The following is a 21,640-nucleotide window of genomic DNA, read 5'->3' on the forward strand; positions in this document are numbered from 1 at the left end:
GGCCAATCATCTTGCTTGGTCCATATTTGGTCTGACTCAGGGTCCTTTCTGGTGGTGCGCACAACGGCTCAGCCAAGATGGATTCCAGCGAGGAGGATTCGGGGAGGCTGGTAAGACATGTGGACAGGTGTCTCCTCTCTCCTTTTGACCTTTCCCGATTCTTCTGGCTGGTGGTGGCTTGTTAGTTCCATGCTCCTAACCAGGATCTCCTGTCGTAAAATAACTCATGCAAATTGTTGCTGTCTTTGCCTGGCCCGGGCGGGCGGTTTCAGTCAGTGTTTCCCCTAACAACTTCACAGGTCCTCTTGGGATGGAAGTGGACAGCGTTTGTGGCATGAAGGCACCATGGAAAATGGACAAGGAGCCCACTCCTCGGGCACCAGATACCACCTGTTGATCTCTTGTACACGGGAAGTTAAGCCTCTGTGTGTCCTCGCCATGGGGGCACCCGCTGCTCCCCAACTGAATTGTGGACACAATTCATCACCAAGCCCTGCAGGGCCTGGCAGGTTAACCGGACACACAGCATGGTAAAGGGGGCGGTCCCCATTGTTTCGTATACTTCCTGAAATCTGTAGGATGATTGATAGATAAGTTGGCAGTGTTTCGTGCATGCCGTAAAGAAATGACAACTACGAAGAGCCACTGTCAACCTAGTTGAAAGTACCTATGGTCTTGAATTTTGTATAAAAGCCAATCAGAAAGAAATATTTAGTTTTTTCTCTTAAAAATTACAAAAAAAAATATGGAGTGAGATTTTTAAAAATTAATTCTTTTCCTCTATTTTTAAATGAAATATTGTTGTTTCAACGTGTTGATTTTTTCTTTGAAGCACTTAGAATAGAACCAGGCAAATAAAACATACTATATCGTGTTTGTTAAATAAATGAGTAAACAATGAAGGCAACATAGACAAACTTAAAAGATGACGTACTAGGAAGAAGTATCTTTGACCTCTAAAAATTCAACAACTTACTATCTGGGTTTTAAACCAGCCTTCCTGAACTTCACTTAGGATGTGGGATTTATAATGTGAAGAGGAGTTTTGCTGGGGACTCCACTCTGGACTTGCCGCTGCTCAGGCCCAGAGTCCTCTGGGTCAGGACCACCGGCCCCCCACCCGGAAGTCTTCCCCCCTCTGCAGGAGGCCTTGACCCGGCTGCCCCCTTCTACCCCTTAGAGGGCTGAGGAGGGCCATCCAGACCTCCCTGCTTCCCTCTTTCTCGCTGCTATCAAAGGCAAGCATGCAGACCCGTTTCCATTTCAAGAGCAGGCAACTGTTAACAGTCAGGGCCGATGTGGGGAAGTTCCTGAGGTTCCAGAACCTTACCAAGGGCTTACCTCCGCTTCACAGTTCCTCTCTCCCTTATCCTTTTTTTTTTTTTTTAAATTTATTTAATTTATTTATTTATTTTTGGCTGTGTTGGGTCTTCGTTGCTGCGCGCGGGTTTTCTCTAGTTGCGGCGAGCGGGGGCTACTCTTCATTGCGGTGCGCAGGCTTCTCATTGCGGTGGCTTCTCTTGTTGCGGAGCATGGGCTCTAGATGCGCGGGCTTCAGTAGTTGTGGCACACAGACTCAGTAGTTGTGGCACACGGGCTCAGTAGCTGTGGCTCACGGGCTCTAGAGCGCAGGCTCAATAGTTGTGGCACATGGGCTTAGTTGCTCCGTGGCATGTGGGATCTTCCTGGACCAGGGCTCGAACCCGTGTCCCCTGCATTGGCAGGCAGATTCTTAACCACTGCATCACCAGGGAAGTCCTCTCCCTTATCCTTAATCAGCCGGCAGACCTCACCAATCCCCTACCCTTGGAGTCTACCTTTGACCACGTGGACATTTTCCTCTGTAAAACGCAACTTCCCAGTCAGAAAAGTGCAGAAAAAGGAGTGCCCCTTTGTCTCTTCCCAGTGGGCAGTTATAACCCACCCGGGGGGTGAGGACTGGAAAATGTTTTCTTAGAAAACAAGGCCTGCAGCAGTCCTGCAGGCCTGTGCTCTGGGAGTGAAGGCCCGAGCATCTTGGAGGCGAACAGCCCTGGCTAGGGTGCCTGAGGAGCTGGCCTTGGAGGGGAGGCACCGGAAGGCCACCCACAGGTGCCCACACACCTCAGCCACAGTGCCTGCTGTCTCGGGCTGAGGGCACCCAGGGTCTGTCAAGGGGAAAACGTAGAAAAGACTTAGGGGACCCAGGACCAGTGCTTATCTGTGGTAAAGAGCAGGGATAATGAGAGTGTGACAGGAAGGTTGACTTCCCAACTATATTAAAAAGATTTATTGTTTTTATTACCTGATTATAAAGGCTTATTGTGGGAAAATGTGAAAAACCCCAAAGATAGAAACTACCTGTAAGTCTACCACGAAGAGACTGCTACTTTTACATTTTGGGGTTTTCTTCTCAATCCTTTTTTTTCTAGGCATGTATATTTTCATTTTTTCTTATAGAATTGCATCATGTTGTAGAATATAGCTTTTAAAACTTTAATTTGTGAATTAAATTTTAAATCTAATTTCAATTTTAATGAGATGAATATATGTAGATAGTGTGATAAGCAAGTGAAATGTTTAAAGGCAAGTTTGTTTTAAAGTGAAATGTCTTTAAGCAAGTTGAAATGTTTAAAATTGACAGAGATGGCTGAGAGGAGGGAGTGTTGTGGGCTGGGGGGATGGGAAGTGCTCAATGTTGACTCTCAGGGGACTTTCCGAAGCCCTGTGGTCCCTGCTGCTGTGGCTACACAAGTCACAACTATATCAGGCACTGATGTAAGTACGCCACACCTCTAACTCATGGAAACTAAAGAGATAAAAATTACCCCAAGCCCTGAGAACAAGTCCATGAGTAGGTACTGTGATCCCAACCTACAGAGGAGGAATATGAGGCCCAGAGAGGTTTAGTAACCTGTCCGAGGTCACTTCAAGCCCAGGCAGTGTGGCTGGAGAGCGTGCTCTCCTCCCCTGGGCTTGGGCTGTGGGCTCACCACGCCAGTCACCCTGCCCTTCAAGCTACGAGGGTTCAGAACAGTCACAGTAACCTCCTACGTTTGGGCAAATCCAGGGCTTGCTTCATCTCAGGCATCAGTGGCTCCATCCCTCTTGTCCCCTCATGCAGAGAGCAGGCTCAGACGCTCCCTTTGACTAACCTGCTTCGTTAGTCTGTATGGCTTCTCTCTGTCTCATTTCTCCAAGCAGGAGCCACACCAGCAGGGAGCAGACTGTGTCTGGCCTCAAACAGTCATCATACATTTCACTGTTCATTGGCCCTCTTCCCAGAGAGGCCCTGGTGGCACTCTGTAGGGATGTGAGGGTGAGCTTGTCAGATAACAGGGTACCTGGATGAGTACGCAAGCCCCAGAAGGAGAGGGCCAGCCCAGCAGAAACGTGACAGTCAGGAACACAGGCGGGGAATTCGGGCCCAAGAGCCTGCACGTGGGTCCCCTTGCTGCACATGCTGGGGTGGGGAACGGTCGTCCACCTCTCTGGCTCAAGAAAAGAGGAAGGCTTACGATAAAGTTGCAGAGGCCTTGGGAGTCCAAAGGAAGGAAACAGAGGGGATCTGGATCTGTGGGAAACAGGAAGTGGGAAGTAGAAAGTCAGGAGCTGAGGTCTTCTCTTCCCTTTTAGGTGTGGGCCCTGTGACTCCTCTGGAACTCTGCTGGGCACCTCCCTTCCCTTTCATGACTTCCGCTAGCTCTTCATGCAGAGTCCAAGTTGGTTCCCAGATCCATGTCTGCATAATGACATCTCAGCTCTAGTTTTCACCACTGAGGGGCAAGAGGTTATTATTATTATTTAATCGACTGCTATTTCAAAATCAACTTCACTGAGGTGTAACTTAATAACAGTAAGATACATCTGTTTAAAGTGTGCGACTCAGTGACTTTGACACCGCAGTCAAGATACATAACATTTCCATCACCTGAAAAGGATTCCATGGAGGAGCAATCATTTTTTCCTTTGTACAAATTAACACATTGGTCATGAGTTGCTGGCCTTGGGTTAGGTGAAGGGGGTTGTCACTTGGTCCACCCATTCAGCAGGATTTGTGTAGGGGTCAGGCAATGAAAGGCATGTGTAGAATAGTCATCTACTAGGTGTATGACCTTGGAAAAGTCACTTAGCCTCACTCTGCCTGTTTCCCATCTGTAGACCATGGATAATATCTACCTCACAGGGTCGGTATGAGGATAAAATTAAACAGTGTGCAAGAGGATGTTAGGATTAAAGTTCAGGTGGAGATTCCAAAATACAATGTGCAAAGGAAACAGTCTGAGAAGTTTTATGACTCTTAGAACCTTCAGCCAGGTCGGGGATATAAAGGAAATCAGCGTGTGGAAGGGGAGCATCTTGTAAGAAGACCATCTTAGAAGAAAGCTGTGCCGAGAGCCCATCCTCCTCCCCCAGGAAGGGGAAGTGGGGGGCTTGTCTCCTCGGAAGGTTTATCTGGAATCCCTCTGCTGGGGGCTTGGTGGACTGGGGTCCGTCTCCCACCAGATAAAGATAGGACAGATTGAGTGCTTTGCAGGAGAGGTTGGGGAGTGCCACTGCAGTGGGATTGGCCAAGCTCCTAGAGGCGGTCAGGGCAGGGGATGGTGGGGGACCAGGGGGAGTGCAGCGAGGGGTCCTCTCGGGGCGTGTCCGGTGGGGCGGCCTGTGTGCGGGGAGGAGCCTGGCAGCAGGAAGCTGGAGGTGAGCGTCTGATTGCTAAGCCTGCCCAGGCGACCACAATAGACACGCACCCGGGGACCCCCTGCAAAGACAAAGAACGCACCCTAAGAAAGAGCCAGTGTCACATACCTGCCAGAGCCAGGTTAAGCAGGTGCCAGCATAGGGGAGACCTTTCCCAGCCCTCAGCCTTTGCTCCCCTTCACCTCCCCGGGGCCCTGAAACTGGCCAGAAACTCAGACGGGAAGAGGAGAGGCCGACAAATAAGAGAACAACTGTGTCCCTTTCCCACCACAGGCCTCCAGCCTGAAGTAGGCCCAACGGAGCCAAGGAAGGGAGAAATGGTAATGCTAAACCAAGTCCGGAGATTTGATAGCTATCTTGGACTCGGCATTCCAATTGCTGAGTTGAAACGGTTTGAATCTTGGAGTCACCATGGGGTGTCAAAGACCATCTGTCTTTATAGAGGGAAGCGTCAGAGGGCCTGCCTGCAGAATTTTCTTCTGGTGGCAGCAGAAAGCTTCCTTCACTGAACAATTTTAAAAGGGCAGTGGGAGAAAAAGAAATGGTTCTGATCACAAGCTGTGCTTGTTCAGCGTAATGTAAATAAGGTGTGTTTTGTTTGACAGGGGCGTTAGGTGTGTTTTTGCAGTAGTTGCCACAAGCCAGGGCCTGCCAGGAGAAGGTCCCTGCACTGGGGATAATTTGGGGGTTAACCAAGGAGACCAGGCTGCAGTTCACCAGGTTCAATGCAGCTCTTGGTGCCTGTGGCCCGCAGGCCCTTGTCCCTAGGGAGTCACTAACCCTGCCCTGGGAGATCTCCTCAGATTGTCATAGCCAGTTGGAGCTGTTTCCAGTGGCTGCCCCACCCCAAGAAGGAATGGAATCACCACTAGTACAATTGAAATCCAGTACCCGCTCAGATGAAGGATTTCAGCTCCAGACAAGCAGGGCAGGACCACCCTCTGGGCAAGGGCACTGGGGTTCAAAGCAAAAAAAAAATAAAGCTAAGGAGGAAAAGAAAAACTTGGTGGTCCCAGGGGTTTCTAACCATGACCTCCGCAGTGTCATCGAAGCCTGACTTTGTCTGTGAGGTGGACACTAAGTACTGCCATTTAAACTATTCTGGGCAACTGTTTCTATCGTGATGGTCTGCATCTTTCTTCACGAAAATCACAGAATGTTAGAGCAGCTGAGTGAGCCTTAGTGACTCTCCACAGCTGCAGTTCTGGAAAAGCCTTGCATTCACAGACTGCTGAGAATCTGGTGGGTTCTATGGACCCACCGCCCAGAAAAAAGTGTGCCTGGGCCTCAACTCCCTTCCCATATACTTCCCAGGGACTGACATGCACTCGGCCACCATTCTTGACCCCCTTGGTCCTTGCTGGTAGAGCCCACTTCCCTCTAAACAGGCTGAAAATACCAGATATTCCATGTCTAACCTCCCTTATAGCTGTGTCCCAACCCTTGCCAATGAGACTGGTCTACTAGGAGCAATGGAGAAAAGTCTTTCTGGCCAAAAGAGAAGGATGAGGGGGCAACCCTCTCCTTTGGATGTTGATGTTAGGAGTCCAGCTGCCATCCTGCAACCGTGAAGGGAAAGCCAAGGGCAATACAGAGCTGAATTACCCAGTCCTGCCACTGACCACTTCTTGACAGAGATTACATATGTCCTTATAGTTGGAGCAGCTGTTACTTGGGTTTTCCTTTTCTTGTTGCTGAAAGCAGCCGTTGACACAGTGGATTCCCTGATGACCATCCAGCAACTTCTAAGAATTCACAGACCCAGCTTAGGGAGCCATGAACTAGAGTCTGGTCTCATCATTCTAGCGATGTCTTCTCAGGTCCTCAACTTCCTTCGGTGGCTAAAGCATCAGCCCACAGAGAGGCAAAGGCAGGCCGGATCACAGATCTCCAAGCCACACTGGGCTGTCTCTTAATTTTCTGAGGGAATTTGTATGCAAGGCAGTCTTCGTACATGGGGGATGATGCATAAGAAACATCCTGCTGGAAAATACAGGTTCTCAACCTGCTCGATCCCAACCTTTGTTGGGAACTTGGGACAGTCTCACCTCTCTGACACTGTTTCCACATCTGCTACTTCACGCTACCTTGTCTTAAGGGACTGTATGTGAAATTGCCAAAGTCGGTTCTTGTTTGCATCTGTGGTTAATTTCTTCCTGATCACAGTCCTTCCACGGCATCAAAATGCAGCCCATCAACCAGAAGTGGTTCCAGAGATGAACCAGGAAGCTAAGGCTTTCTCCTTTCATTTTGACCAAGAGAGCAACCAGGGGTTAAGTGTGCCCAGGGCAGGAGCTGGTATCATCACCTGCTTCTCACCGTCCTCCTGGCTTGTCCCCAGCACCTCGCAGGCCTGACTGCCTGCTGGCTCTACAGTTTGGGGTCTTGTTGGTTCAGAGAAACAAAATCCTTTAGAAATTACATTTCTGGAATGCCTGTAAAGCGCTAGGCAGACACACAGATCACAACAACTCAAAGCTTTGTTATTGGCTCCAAACCAAAGTTGCACACTAGCTTATTCAAATCTAAAAAGCCTAGCCTGGTCTCTGGGTGAGCACCACATGCCTAAAATTAGCCTGGCCATCTGCTGAGACAGCAGCTGGGCTATTCTGAGCCCCAGCAGGCCTGGCTGGAAGTGGGGCTGGGCCTGGGGGGAACACTGTTGGAGAGTCTGTCCCTTTAAAGTTAAGGTGGGTGACGGGGAGGGACGGGAAGATGAAGCCACACTGAGGGGAGGCCAGTGTCACTGCGAGGTTTCACAGGAGATTGAAAATGTGGGCATAAGGTCACATTTATAGTCTTGGGCTCTTCCTCCTGACTGTCCAACGGCTCCCAACGAGCATAGGATTTGTTTTCTTTGTCCTGGTCCCTAGTTTCTCATTTTTTACCTGGAGCTTCCTGTTTTTTTTTTTTTTTTTTTTTTGCGGTATGCGGGCCTCTCACTGTTGTGGCCTCTCCCGTTGCGGAGCACAGGCTCCGGACGCGCAGGCTCAGCGGCCATGGCTCACGGGCCCAGCCGCTCCCCGGCATGTGGGATCTTCCCGGACCGGGGCACGAACCCGCGTCCCCTGCATCGGCAGGCGGACTCTCAACCACTGCGCCACCAGGGATCTTCCTGTTTTGACTCCTACCCCAGCAACGACATTCTCTAGAATTTCAGCAATAATGGCCAAGATTTACTGAGGGCATATCAAGGGCAGGAACCACGCTAAGTACTTTACAGGAATTAGCACACATTCTCAGAGCAACTCAGAGGTAGGTACCAAAAGATTTCAGGGATTCAGAATGGCTTGATTCATCTTTCTGCGGTGAAGAGAAAGAGCCCTGGTTGAAAGGGCTCAGTTGACCCTGGGAGTACAGGGGCTCTCTCCTTTGGGCTCTTCCCCCAAGCTGAGCCCATCATTGGTTCTCTAGAGGGGGCAACAGTAACCCTCAGAGTTCAGGATCCGCTGAACTACGTACGGGGTGGGGAGCTTGGGGGTACAAATGTAACCTATACTGACATTTATAGATACTTCATAAACAAGAGTTCAGTTTTATATTTATAGCCATTCTAACCCAACATCTCAAATCCTAGACTCAGGCCAGTTAGGCCAGTTGTCTCCAGCCCCCTATCTGGTTGCTTCAACCATTTCTATACTTGGCCATAAAGCCACAGTTGTTACCTGTAGCTTCCTTCTTCAACTGTCCGTTGCCTATTTCTTCTGCCCTCAGCCAGAACTGTAGCTGATCAGTTTTTGACCTGGTGAAGTGCCCAAACCTTCGTTCCTGCGGGTCTGAGTCCTCAAAAGTCCCGCCACTGTCATGAGCTGCTGACTTCCACTGACCGCCCCCTGTGGACACGGTGATGCTGAGAAGCGACTGGGCTGCAGACACCGTCCTCCCGACTCTGCGGTCCAGCATCCCAATTTCCCACTTGGTGATCAGTCACTCCAGCCAGTAGAGGAACCCCTTTCTCTGCTTGTGGGGACGGTGGCCTCTCAGGAGCCCCAAACAGCCAGGTAGCAGCTTTATCTTCCAATTCATTGGAACCACTGTTGTGGCCCCTAGGGAAGCATGTCTCCCTCAGGACCTTGGACTTCCAAACCAGCAGAGCTACAGGGGAAGTCTTATGTGCCAAGAACCAGGAGCTACTCCCACTCCACCCCTTGCTTCCCAGACCATAGACTGGTCTCTGATCTTAAGCATATACTGGGATTGGGATTGACACATACACACTACTATATAGAAAATAGGTAACTAAGGACCTACTGTATAGCGCAGGGAACTCTACTCAATATTCTGTAATGGCCTATATGGGAAAAGAATCTAAAAAGAGTGGACATATGTATAACAGAGTCACTGAGCTGTACACGTGAAACTAATAGAGCGTTGTAGATCAACTCTACCCCAATAAAAGTTATAAAGAAGAAAAAAAAGCATATTCTGGGGCCTAGAAGCTCGAGCCCCATCCCCTCAGGGTGCTGCCTCACAGCCGAACCGTCAGAAGCCATTCCGCCTTCAGTCAGGCCACTTCCGAGGGATGGCGACTGTGGCAAAACCCGTGGACCCACGGGCACGAGCCCACTGCTGCACGCGCCACCCGTGCTGAGATGAGCCCCTCGCCCAGAAGCAAGGCTGCGCAGACAGCACGGTGGTGGAGCGGGGCTAATGTCCAGGCGTCCCCATCACCAGCACTGTCCACCAGTCGGCAACCTCTCACCTGAGGAAAACGTTTGCAGGCCCCATTTTCTTTTTACTTTTCAAAACAAGTCTCCCCAAATCTGCCTGCTTATAACCTAGATCCTGGCTTGGCTCTGCTCTCTTAAGCCAGAGACATGGGCAAACTGAGGCTGCTGTCCCATCTTCCAGGCAGAGGTTCAAAACTGGCTATTAACCCCCAGTAAGTCACAATGTAAAAGGCCTTGTTTGAAGTGGTAGAAACACTATTCCTTAAAAAAACAACTCCCGGGCTCCCCTGGTGGCGCAGTGGTTGAGAGTCCGCCTGCCGATGCAGGGGACGCGGGATCGTGCCCCGGTCCGGGAAGATCCCACGTGCCGCGGAGCAGCTGGGCCCGTGAGCCATGTACGCTGAGCCTGCGCGTCCGGAGCCTGTGCTCCGCAGCGGGAGAGGCCACAACAGTGAGAGGCCCGCGTACCGCAAAAAAAAAAACAAACAAAAAACTCCCGATCTTTGGGGAGTTGAAACACCGAATTGAAGGGGAAGGAAGTGAGGTCCCTTTGGAAATGTGAACTCCTTAAAGTAGCCGGGTGACAAGGAGCCGCACAGGTTGGAGATAACCGCTCCTGATATTCAGATCTCCGTGGAGAGAAGACACGGTGTCTGCAGCACCTTACACGAGGTGGAAGAGCTTTCAGCGTGAACACTAAACACACGGAGCACACACTCTGCACACGCCACGGGCTTCACTCAGGGGACTCCCTAAAAGCACAGTGCTTCGGGGTCCACCCCAGCGCGAAGTTCCACTCATGTCAGTACAGCAGCTTCACAGGAGTCCTCTGGGCTGTCGGAGGAGCTGTTCTCAGCCTCCAAGAGACAGCGGCAAGAGAGAAGAGCCAACACCAAACCCATTGGTTAACACATCAGATCAATGGGGGGTGCTTCTGCTCAGAAAGTTTAAACCTCGGGCGTGGACTACACTGCGTGGAAGGGTGTGGACTGAAACGTGAGCCAAGTGCTGCCTCGGGCAGACGCGGCTGTCGTGCAAGGGCATTTCCAGGCAAAGGCAGGAGGGCTGGCAGCTCCCAGGAGAGGCCGAGGGCAGTACCACGTCTCCCCGAGCACCCTGTGCTTCTGTATGATTTAAATTTTAAACTAACTGCGCACATTTTCGCTGCTACCCGGAATTTTTATAAAGTGAAGAAAGAAAACCAAAATATGAATACTGAATCCTAACATGGCAGGTTCCCTCTTTTACAAGAAAAATGCGGAATCAGAGATGTGAATCTCTCTTTAAGAAAAGAGATCAGTTTTGATTACAGAGAACCTATTAAGCAATCACTCCAATCTAAAAATACTGTCTAATCAGGTGGGGGTAATTGCCTTTCTCTGTGCTGATAAAAAAGGTGAAGAATACAGAATATTCAGGATCTATGGAGCCCGAGAGAATTACTGAATGGCTGGCTGATCAGGGGCCCTCAGGTCAATGGTGCTAAGGATTTTCATCAAAATTTAAGGACACTGAAAAAACACAAAGACTCTGTTATCAAGTTGATTTGCCCGTGTCTGAAATCCGACACCCTAACTTGGGTTTGTGTGGCCCTCAAAGTTTGCTGACTGCAGAAAGTCACAAACATGCCTATGACGAGACACAGCCACAGCTCATAAACTGCACCTACCATTGTAATCACTAAAATGTAGCTCAGCTCAGAGAAAACGTTTTTCTTCTTTTCTGTCTGGAGTGATGTCTGTCCTTTGTTTCTCTGACCAAAGATTCCGGTGCAACTTTGGGTTTGAAACAACAGCTCACTCTGCTGCTTTCTCTTGCCTGTGACTCTACCTTCCAGCCCACGCTTCCTGTTCTCCTCTGTAAAAGGTCAAAAGTGTCATAAGATATCATCCTGGCTCTCAGGGAGCTTAAATGTAAATATTTGATAAGCACCGCGCTCAAATATACAGTGGTAGTATGAGGCGATACAGTATATGTAAAATGGTACTCCATAGAATAGAACGACATGCTGACATGTGTCTTACCACCACTAAGTATCTGATAAACTGAAGAAAAAGAAGAATGCCCTCCTATGTTTGGTTTTCTGTCACTCAGACACGGCACTCCTACTGGGCACTGCCGTTTGTTGCCTGGCACATTCTGTGGTTTCACAGATACGGGTACAAACAATCCCCCTACAGTCTTTGTGGACCTTGCACTGTGACGAGGAAAAGATCTGCACTCAGAATGAGACCAGACACACAACACACAAGTACAGAAGCCATTTCAATTTTAATTCAGAATTACTATTAGCCCTTTGGTATTCTGGTGATACAGTTCTAAGTTAGAAGACAAAACCGTTGAGAGGGAAGTTGAGAATTTCAAATGCAACTTAGAATTACTACCCTACGTATTCTGCGAGCTGCCACGTTCCAGTGTCTCTAGAAAAGGAAAGCACTTTTCGTTTCTGAGTATGAGAAATTGTTCATGTTCCTCCCTTTGGTCTCCCCACACTCCTCACCAAACACCACCAACAAAAAGCTAAAAGGATGACAACAAATGCAAAATAAAAAAGGAAATTTAAATAGTATGAAATTAGTTTTTATTTTAACCTCAAAATAAATGCTTAACATTTTTCCAAAACTAAAGATGAACACTTAGAAATAAGGGCAGAAGATTATTTTTTCCTTCCCTGGGGAAACCAGTGAGGCAGACGTTCTAACGTGGCTTGCAAGGTTCTTTCATTGGACTAGTCTAGACACACAGAAAAACCCTCCCCAACTTTTCCTCTATTGTTAGGTGTACCTACCAGGGTTATGGCTGGAAGGAGAAAAACCCAAAGCAACCCCCGGCCCCACCCCCACCCCGCCCCAGCAACACAAACAAGGGATTTGAAAAGTTGGGAGAATCATTTAACATGTGACCTAGTGTTCATATAAAATCCCTTCTAAGGAGGTTTAGTGAAGGTGCTATCCCTCGGCAACTCAGCTCAAGTTTCTGCCTGGTCAGTCGGTACAAAGCACGTCAGGCGAATTCACGCCGCAGTCACTGGGCTGCCACGCCTCACAGCTCACCACAGGGAGGTCTTAAAGTTGAACTTCAGCTTCAGCAGATACTTCAGACTGACCTGAGCAATATCATAGACAATGTACCTGGAGGGGAAGCATGTCAAGGTACAAACGGTTCCACGCGGAGTGCACTTGCTGCCGCTAAGCCAGCCTGCTGGCCACACCCTGCAAACCCTCGCTGCGGGGGTGGTGGGGGGGGGTGGGGGGGCGGGGGCGGGGGACGGGGGGTGTTCAGGTCTCTCACCCCGACCAGGGAGACCACTGCGGGGAACGACACACAACAGGATAGTCTCTAGCCAGCCCACCCCAGGTTAACTGGCTGCGTATCAGTGACTCCACAGCCCCAGAACATTCCTTTGGGCTCACACAGCACACGCGTAAAAGGATACTCGTTATACAGTAGACAGGTGTCGTTAACACCAGATGAAATCCCGGTCCCAAGAGGAACCTCTACACCATCCATAGTAATACTAGCTGAAGGGTCAGGGGTAGTTTTGCCTAAACCTGCAAAACAGAAGGCAGAAGTGATATGATTTGTGGCAACAGACGTTGAAAATGCTCCAGAGAGATGAGATCTACGTGTTCATTTAAAAGACACACAAATCCCATCCCATACTGCATCCTTCTTCCAGACATAAAGCTGTAGGTATATTATCAAGTTCCAGGGTATCAGCCTTAACTGATTTTCATAAGCATAGTAGTGCCCCTGGCCCTCTTTCTGTTGAGCAGAATTCCAAAGCCCTCGGTTCAACTAGTCAGTAGGAGGCCCTAATCATCACGGGCTACGAGCTGCATCAATTCAAGAAGCTCCAGGTACCACTATGCCACCAGAGGTCCCTCAGGGCTGAAGCTAAGAGTCAGGTTAAAACCCAGAGCCAGCGCACCCGGTTACTGGAGCTCCAACCAGGACCCTCCTATAGCATTTGCGATACTAGTGGCAGGCACAGAGAGTCATTTTTTAAAAAAAAATGAACCTGTAATAGCTAGCCACAGGAACTGTGGCTTTGGGGGAAAGAAAGCCCGCTCCCTGTGCCGTCCAGGGTGCCTGGGGCTGCAGCAGCAGGTTTCTGAAACACATTACCTTTGACACTGTGCTTGCCCTTGGGTAACTTGCTGATATGCGAAGCATGCTTCAGTTCATACCTATTTAAGAGAAGACAGGTTCAGAAGAGCCTCCAAGGTCACTGGGCTCTCAAACCAACAGTATGACTAGCAGAGCAAGGCCACGGGAGCTGCTGAGATAAACACTCAGAGAACCCAGTCCACCTTCCATGCTAGGAACTCCCTCCTTCTCTGGTTCTAGAAACTGACGGCGCAGCCCCTTTTGAACAGTTTACGCCCACGATCACTGCCACGGGGCCGCTTTCAGGAAAGGGCCCGTTTAGAGCTGTGGGGTGGCTGGGCGTTCTGGAGGTTTCTGTCCAGCTCACGAACCTGGGACCCCTCCTGGTCTGTTACATAACCCTGCTCTCTTTGGGTTACGGTTGATAGGACCAAGGTGGACAGTCAATCCAAGCTGGGCCAATCAGACTGCCTCTGCAGGGAATCTGGAACTGGGACTGAGATTCCAGTTCAACCTGAGCTGGTCTCAGACAGAAAAGGTACACATCAGCAGGGGGACAGGGGTCGTGAGGCGACCATCCTTTGTGCAAGTCAACCTCTCTGTTTCGCAGCCCACAGAAAGAATGGACACTGCCAGTTCCCGAGGCCTGGCTGTATTCCTGTCCTTGGTCTTGTGAGGCATTCCTGTATCTTGTTTGCTTAACATGCACTGGCGTCTGATACCCACTGCCTAACTGGTGGGTCCTCTTAATCATGGTGGGGAATTCTCAGGATCAACCCCCAGCCAAGGGAAGCTCTCCTTCCTACAGCTCACCCCATCCACCCCCATCAAGTGCCACCAGCCCCAAAGCCAGGGTTACTCACATGTTTCCAAGGGCAACTTCTCCCAACAGGATTAAGCCTATCGGGTCTCCCTGGGATGTGTGGCAGTAGTTGGCACTCTTAGAGACCATGTCGGCGAAATAGATCCCCTTACCAAACATGTAGCCCGTCTGGAGGGATGGAAAAGGGACAGCTGAAGACCTTCTCACGGGAAGTTAGCAGCACCACCTACTGACTGCGTGTCCCCACTTCCCACAGTGCCCCCGGCAGGCGGTAGAGGCCCATGCTCTGGAGCAGGCTGTTCAGATCCCAGCTCTGCCGGGTACCCAGGGGCTGGGAGGAGTTAGCTAATCTCTCTGGACCCCACTTCCTTCTCTGAACTGGGGGAAAGCACCCCAGGGGGCTGCTGTGAAAATTAAATGAGTTAATAACAGCTTCTTAGACCAGGGCCTGGCACGTGTGAACACCCAGTAAACATGGCTGTTATATTTATTCCTTTTGGTAAGTGAAAGCGAGGTTCAGAGAGGTTAGGGCGTTTGCTACCACACAGCACTCATGAGTCCGGTCATTAAGCCTCTTTGCTCCCCTCTTTTTACAAGTACAAAACGAGGGGCTTGGAAGACTATTCCTAAGTCCCTGCCTGGTGGGTCACGTCTATAACCCAGCAGGTGACACAGCAATCGCTCAGGTCTGGGTCAGGCTCTACTCATTTATCGGCACATTTCACCGAGGCATATGCTGAAGCTCAAGGAGGTCCCCCGCTGGGAGGTGGGAGAGGCAGGTCTGAACTCAGCCTTGGCCTGCGGCCAAAGCCTGCTCTCTGTCAGTCAACACACCCAATTAGCATTCAAAGCAGGGCCTGGACACTTACTTCCTTTGTTCCAGAAACTCTGCTTGATAACGTGTGCAGCTACGCTCTCAATAGTGAGGGTCAGGAGAGGGACATCTGGCAACGTTCACCTTATCAACCATGGCTACACCTACATCTTTAAACAAGGCCCCTTATTCACCGGGGCATGTGCACTTCTCACGCAAGTACCCACAAAGCTCTGGTGGAGACAGCAGCAGAAACAGGCACTGCCCCCCCCCTCCCCCACAGCTCCCGGGCCAGGCACATACCACAGGTGCTTCAGGTGGGGCTATCCGGAGACCCTGGGACAGGATCCCGGCGAAGTTGGTGGTCCTGGAGCCGTGCCACAGCAACCTTCGGTTATGCAGTTGCTTAAACGGCTTGTAACGCTGGCTCTCTCCTTCACGCTCTATCTTAAAGATCTGGTCGGAGCATTGGATAAAGAAGAGAGGCAGGAGGAACCACTTGTCACTCTGGTTAACTGGAGATCTGACTAGACACAGGAGAACCGACCAGCTGTCTGTCCCCAGAGCTGGAGCACTTTAAGGCCTTCTGCAGTACGCAGGGTGCTTCAATCAGGCTGGGACGGAGCAACGCTGCTACTCAGGGTCCCATTTAGCAGAGACCAGCTATTAAAATTAGCGCTGCGTGTAGGTGCACACTTGAGGCACTTTATTTTGGATCTCTGATAACTGTTCTGATTGCAAAACTAGGTTTCGGGGTAGGAAATGTCTTTTAAAAAACAGAATAAAAAGCCACCCCCAAACCATAGGACTATGAACTTCTGTGTTCCACAAACAACCGAGTCACTTCCTCTGGTGATTTAAAGCAAAGTTAACTGCTCCTTTCTACCCAGGCCCAGGTCGGAGGAATGAGCAGGGAAGAGCTGGCAGGACACAAAGGGGGCAGAGGGGGGAGAGAGCCTTACATCCACGACTTCCAAGTCATATGCGTTGTGTGTGGTCGCGTGAGTGTTCTTAACATACTTCCTAATGATCTCAGCCTCTTCAGAATCTTTGTCCACCACCTAGAAGGAAGGCGCCTGGAAATTAGAGCAAGGGAGACCCCAAGAGAGCCGCACAGAGGCAGGAAGGACAATCACAGGCTCAGCTGATACACAGGTAATAAACGGCCCATGTGGAGCCCGGGCGGGACAGAGCCAGCCTGTGTTCCGAGCCCTACCACGCTCGCTCCGGGGCAGGTGCCAGGCCAGTGCCCCCACCTCCCCAGGCATCGGCTTCTTCATCACCTATCTGGATGAGCCCAGTGTTCCTTCTGCCTTAAAACCCTGTGCTTTGGGATATCACGAAAGCTAGAAACATGGGGCTCACTGTCTGGGAAGAGGGAACCTCTAGAACAAGGAGCTGGAGACACCCTGCAGTCAAGACTTGCAATGAAAAGCAGCAGGGATCCCACGGACTACAGGGGTTTTGACGATGGGGATGAATGCTCCATCTCTTCTGGATCCTCAGGGCCGTGCACATCACGGCTCAGAGCAAACACCCACCAAATAACCATCAAGTAATGGAATCTCTGCCTAAATAAATGGGTGTGTTATGGGAAATACGACGTGTGTTCTCTTACATTTTCATACTCTTACCCAAAGTTAAGAGAATTCAGGAATTCTGGTCTTCCTCATTGCCTCTTAATTAAAGGGCTTCAGAATCACAGATGGAGAGAATAACAACCCCTTCACGAAGAACCAGGCCGTTTGGTGTCCTACCCTGCATACACCCACAGACCTGTATTTTGTCCTAAGCACGGAGCAAAGACTCTTTCAGTGACGTAAACACACGACACCAGGCTCAACAGATCCTGGTGCACTTGAACCTCCTAACACTGCAGGGAAGGACACGGGGGCTGAGGAAGAGAGATGTGAGACTGGGCTCAAGGCCAGGGCAAGCTCGGAGCTGAGGCAAAAATTTCTCCTCCGGGTGGCCTAGGCAGGGTGATTGCTGCCCAAGCCTCCAGCACACCCAAGTTCAACGGCTATGTGCACCAGTCGAAGAGCCACTTCGACTCCAGAGGACACGAACCCAGGCACCATAGTTTTATTACAGCTGCCGTCAGGCACTTCTACGTCTCAAGTAGGATACCAGTAACAGATCCTGCAGAGTTCACACCCCAACAACCTCCAAAAACAGAGACCCTCTCTAGATTAAGGGGAAAAACAAAACTTTAAGGCCCCACAAAAACAGGTCTTTACACTCAGTTGAGGCCGCGACTTGGAAGCCTGCCTCGCAAACAAGGTGCTTCTTTACCGGCGAAATGCTCTGAGGTTCTCAGAGTATCACAAGCCGCAACACCTGGGAACCTGTTAGGACGGTCAATCCTCGGACCCCAGCAATCTGTTCTAACAAGCTCTCCAGGAGATGCTGACGCGCATTCAAGTCTGGGGACCACTGCTCTTGGGATGAAGGGTTTGGATGCTTCAGAAAGGGCAGGCCCTGTTACCATAATGTCAGTTCTGAGCTTCTCATAGTTGACATCGATGGGGTCCTTGCTGCTGTCATCAGAACCACCCCTGAGCAGACTGTAGGCCACCTCGATGTCCAGCAGGTTGTCGAGCATTTCCACCTTGGCCTGGAGGAACACAAGAAAAACCCTGAGCTAAGGACCAAGGTGAGGGAGAAAGACTCACCCAGGTAACGTCCAACACAGAGAGTGAAGAGGTGCCTCCTAGCTGCTCAGGGACAGCCCGCCATCCGTTCACAGATGAACACTCCTAAGGATTTCTGGAATGCTAAGGAGGCTGGGAGAAGAGGCAGAAGCCACACGGTGATGGTAAGAACGGTCTTTCCTCTGGCACGCACTGGTTGACAGGTGGGGACTGATCACTGGCTCCCTTATGAAGCAGGGAGGGAAAGCAGGGAGGAAGACGCTCCCTCTCTCCTAAGGCTCCTTTTCCCCAGACTGACGTGGTCCAGGAAGGGCAGGAAAAACCAACCGTTCTACCCTTGGGCAGGCTCCTAATACGGGTAGAAACCCCACTTCAAAACGAGGGCCCAGTGGTGGGCCTCCAGCACTGGCCGCTGTCCTCAGGGATCGTGACGTGGAGGCGCAGTGGCACAGGAGCGACACCCAGCCCTGCAAAGCCCGGGACCCGGGGCTCCCTGCTGGACCTCGGTGCTACCTGCACGCTGTCTGAGTTGCTCAGGAGCGGAGGCTTCTTCATCCCGAAGTCGTGGGGGATCAGGGTGTAGAAGCGATTTGAGAGATCCAGGATCTGGGAGTCGCTGCTGCCCTGGGACAGTGCCTTTCAGAGAGGGGACAGAGGGAACAGACTGAAGCAGCACTGAGTCCCCAGCACCTGGCTGGGCTTTCTCCTCTGGAAGCTGGGTGCCGCAGCCGAGTCCCCAGGCAGCCTGCGGTGCACAGGGGCCAGGGAACCTCCTTCCTGGGGTGTCACTCAACTGGGCGGTGGCAGGATCTCATCCTCAAACTGTGCGGCTTGGCACACACGGGGCTTCTCGTACACAACTTCACTTGTACAGAGAGCTGTGTAGTTACAGACACATAAACCTCCACCACTCCGCAAAACGTCACCTGCGGCATCTAGGTGGTGGGCTCATAGCTTTCAACTTTTTGTATGTTTGTAAACATTTCATAATAAAATGTTGAAAGGGAGAAAGAAACCCCACTGCTACCAAATTCAGTCAGGCCCCTTTGGCCACTGCCCTTCATCTTTCAGGTGGGGAATTCGTCTTTGGTGCCCCCGGAGGGCCAGGGCCAGGCACAGAAAGGCGAGCCCCTCCCTATGCTGCAATGCCAATTAGCGCTCTATGCAGAAGGTGCTCAGTAAATGCACAAAGAAATGGAGGAGCTGGACTAGCCACTGCATACTCGGCAGACACCCTAGGGGCCTACAGGATGGCAGAGGGGCAATGACTCGGCACCCTGCAGGCACGAAGCTCCAAGTCCGCTTCTCGCTGTGACACGGGCTTGTCCACACCTGAACATCTGCCTGTACTGCAGTCTGCTCTGTGCTATGGGCAAAGGACACCACCCCAGCGCCTCCGCCTCAACATTCTGGGACAGGAAAGAGCCTGGGCTGAGGAAAGCCTTCCAGGTCTCAGGCAGTGGGTGACGAGGAAAGGGGTCACGGCTCAGGACCGGCTGTAACCAGACTGAATTGCTACATTTCAGGGCCTCCTCTCCAGCACCAGCCAGAGCCCACCTCCCTGGTCCCACGTGAGTTTCCTGTTTGCTTTTCTTCTTTCACACGCCACTCCCAAATACAAGTGGAACCCTCCAGCCCCTTCAGGGCAGAGGCTTAAATCAGGCTCCGGGGACTGGGGGACGTTGGAGATGCTCAGCAGATTGATGTTGAATGAACATAAATGAAAGAAAGACAATATTTAACTTCCTATTTGATGATTTCCTAGTAACCGCAAAATAAACTCAGCTTCTCTTAAGGGCACACAAGATAAAACTCAGAACATTTCTATGAGGCAGGAGAACGAAATTCCTCATTAGGCGTATAGGGAGTTTACTGCATAGCTGATAACTGAAAGCACCGCTAAATCATCAGTACTGTGACCATCTTTTCGCAAGTGGCAGGCACTTGTCATACTTGTTGAACTGAAAACATCTAAATCATCATGAATCAGTATGCCTGTTTCATGTAACCTTGAGTAAATGTACTGCTGCATGCTCTCCACCGCCCCCCTGCCGTGACAGGCCAGCCAGGAGACCCCCTGGGCAGCTGGAGGAGAGGTCGGTCCCTCGCTTACCTGCTGGACCTCACTAAGGATGGAGTACGCAGCCTGGATCTGCCTTTTGCTCAGCTTCCCCAAGGGCATCTTCTGAAGGTCAATCTGAGGAGACAGGGGTATTTTTCCCTTTGAAAGCACTGTGCAGGGAGATGATGGGAGAGCCGGACCAAGCGGCACCCCAGGCCTCCTGGGCCCTTACAGAAGCAGTCACAAGTCTTTCTGGTCCTCCCGGGGACACCCGGTGACCCAGCTCCACGGGCTTTGCAGCCTCGCCCCCACTGCAGGGGACAGGAGTCTGTGAGGGAAGATTCTGGCTCACTGCCATTTGCGGCAGGGAAAAGCCAAGCAGGGCTCGCCCACCCCTGCACTCAGTCTGAAACAGCCCCACGCTTCTGGAAGAAGGTGACACAGCAGGACTCCCATCTAATTCCAAAGTGAGGACGAAGGTGCACCCTCCCTGGGGTCTCAGAGCCAAGGCCATTCCCACCCGGAAAATAAGAACCATAAAGCAGTGAGAATTATTTTTCAGAGGGCACACCCCTGAACATACATGCTTACACCAAATCAACAGTGTGCCCTTCGAATCAGTCACCCCAAAGGTTAAACATCCTCCCTACGACAGTGCTGCTCACAATACCTTGGGAACCAGCATCCAGGGAGGTGGCAAGCTGGCTGCAGCGGCAGAAGCGTGAACTCTGGGGGCCGAGGCCTGGTCGCCAGCTAGCGGGCGAGGCACCCGCTCCCCGTGGGAGCGACCTGCCCGAACGCTGCCTCGGCCCCTCTCCCGCCTCAGTGCCGCACGGGGCCCCCCACCCTGAAACCGGAGCCACTGTCTCCAGGGCTGTTCCCAGTGGACCCTCTGAGCTCCTGGCCCCAGCACTGCACCTTGCCCATCTTGACATCTCCAGCACCTGCGGGGCCTGGAACAAAGACTGGGCTGGATAAGCACTTGAGAGATGAGACCACTATGCCGATTAAATGAAACAGGATGTGAAAGTGCTCACAGTCCATCAGGAGCCGATCAGGGGCCAGTGGTGACAGCGTCTAATGATGACAAGCTATGGCACGTCAGCGTCTCTGTACCCTCAGTACTGTCCATCCCCAGGGGAGAGCCGGTTTCTGGGAAGAGTTAAATAGTTGGCGCTCAGTCCGGGGAAGGAGGTGGATAATGTATTCTGAGCCAAGGCCACAGTAAAATAAAAGAACAGAGCGACCTTAGCATGGACTGAGTTGGCGCTAAAGCAACTCTAAAGAAGGAACTCCGGAAGGTGCTCTGGCCACGGGCAGCGTGGCCAGAGTGAGAGCGCATGCTCTGAGGGGAGCGACTTCCCTGAGCTGTCTCATTTCGGTGTTTATTTAAAAAAAGACTCTAACCGGCACCCTCAACACACACACACACAGGCCACAAGAACAGGAACAGGGCTCAACCAACACAAGCTGCCTCCCCTCCCGACTGTGGGCTGGGGGCAGGGGCTCCACAGCAGCTGCGTTTAGGGAGAAAGTGAAAAGTGGGAGAGATGCCTTGGGGTCAGGGCACTGAGAGCCACAGCTGCAGCCAGAGGGAGGCTTCGAGAGCTGTAGCCAGGACTCTGGATACAGCACACACTCTCCTGACCTCAGCTGGGACTCTGCTCTGGGCTCAGGACTCACCCGCCTTACAGGGAGCGCTCAGTTCCCCTGGGCACCATGTTTACTCATCTACCTGGCCACCCAATCCCACGTAGAGCCCATCAGGCTGGGAGCAGGCGCCCCCTTCTCCACATTCTCAACACAGGCTGCCTTCCAGCAGCAGGC

General features: G+C 51.4%; 1 protein-coding gene across 2 annotated transcripts in view; it reads right to left on the minus strand.

The window, feature by feature from the left end:
• Window positions 1–11,914: 11,914 nt before the first annotated feature.
• Window positions 11,915–21,640, minus strand: part of PARP1 (poly(ADP-ribose) polymerase 1) — a 42,076-nt gene continuing 32,350 nt past the window's right edge. For both annotated transcript variants that reach the window (XM_030761753.2, XM_022579348.3), the window contains 9 exons: window positions 19,865–19,948; window positions 18,265–18,387; window positions 17,586–17,714; window positions 16,060–16,158; window positions 15,401–15,553; window positions 14,324–14,451; window positions 13,479–13,540; window positions 12,787–12,901; window positions 11,915–12,481 (listed from right to left, as the gene is read on the minus strand). In XM_030761753.2, coding sequence (XP_030617613.2) covers window positions 12,400–12,481; window positions 12,787–12,901; window positions 13,479–13,540; window positions 14,324–14,451; window positions 15,401–15,553; window positions 16,060–16,158; window positions 17,586–17,714; window positions 18,265–18,387; window positions 19,865–19,948 — 975 coding nt within the window. In that variant the 3' untranslated portion in view covers window positions 11,915–12,399. The remainder of the gene's footprint in view (window positions 12,482–12,786; window positions 12,902–13,478; window positions 13,541–14,323; window positions 14,452–15,400; window positions 15,554–16,059; window positions 16,159–17,585; window positions 17,715–18,264; window positions 18,388–19,864; window positions 19,949–21,640) is intronic.

Source organism: Delphinapterus leucas, chromosome 1 (assembly GCF_059928025.1).
Source record: "Delphinapterus leucas isolate spDelLeu-1000000601 "Yukka" chromosome 1, BTC_Dleu_Yukka2, whole genome shotgun sequence".
NCBI classification, from domain to species: domain Eukaryota; kingdom Metazoa; phylum Chordata; class Mammalia; order Artiodactyla; family Monodontidae; genus Delphinapterus; species Delphinapterus leucas.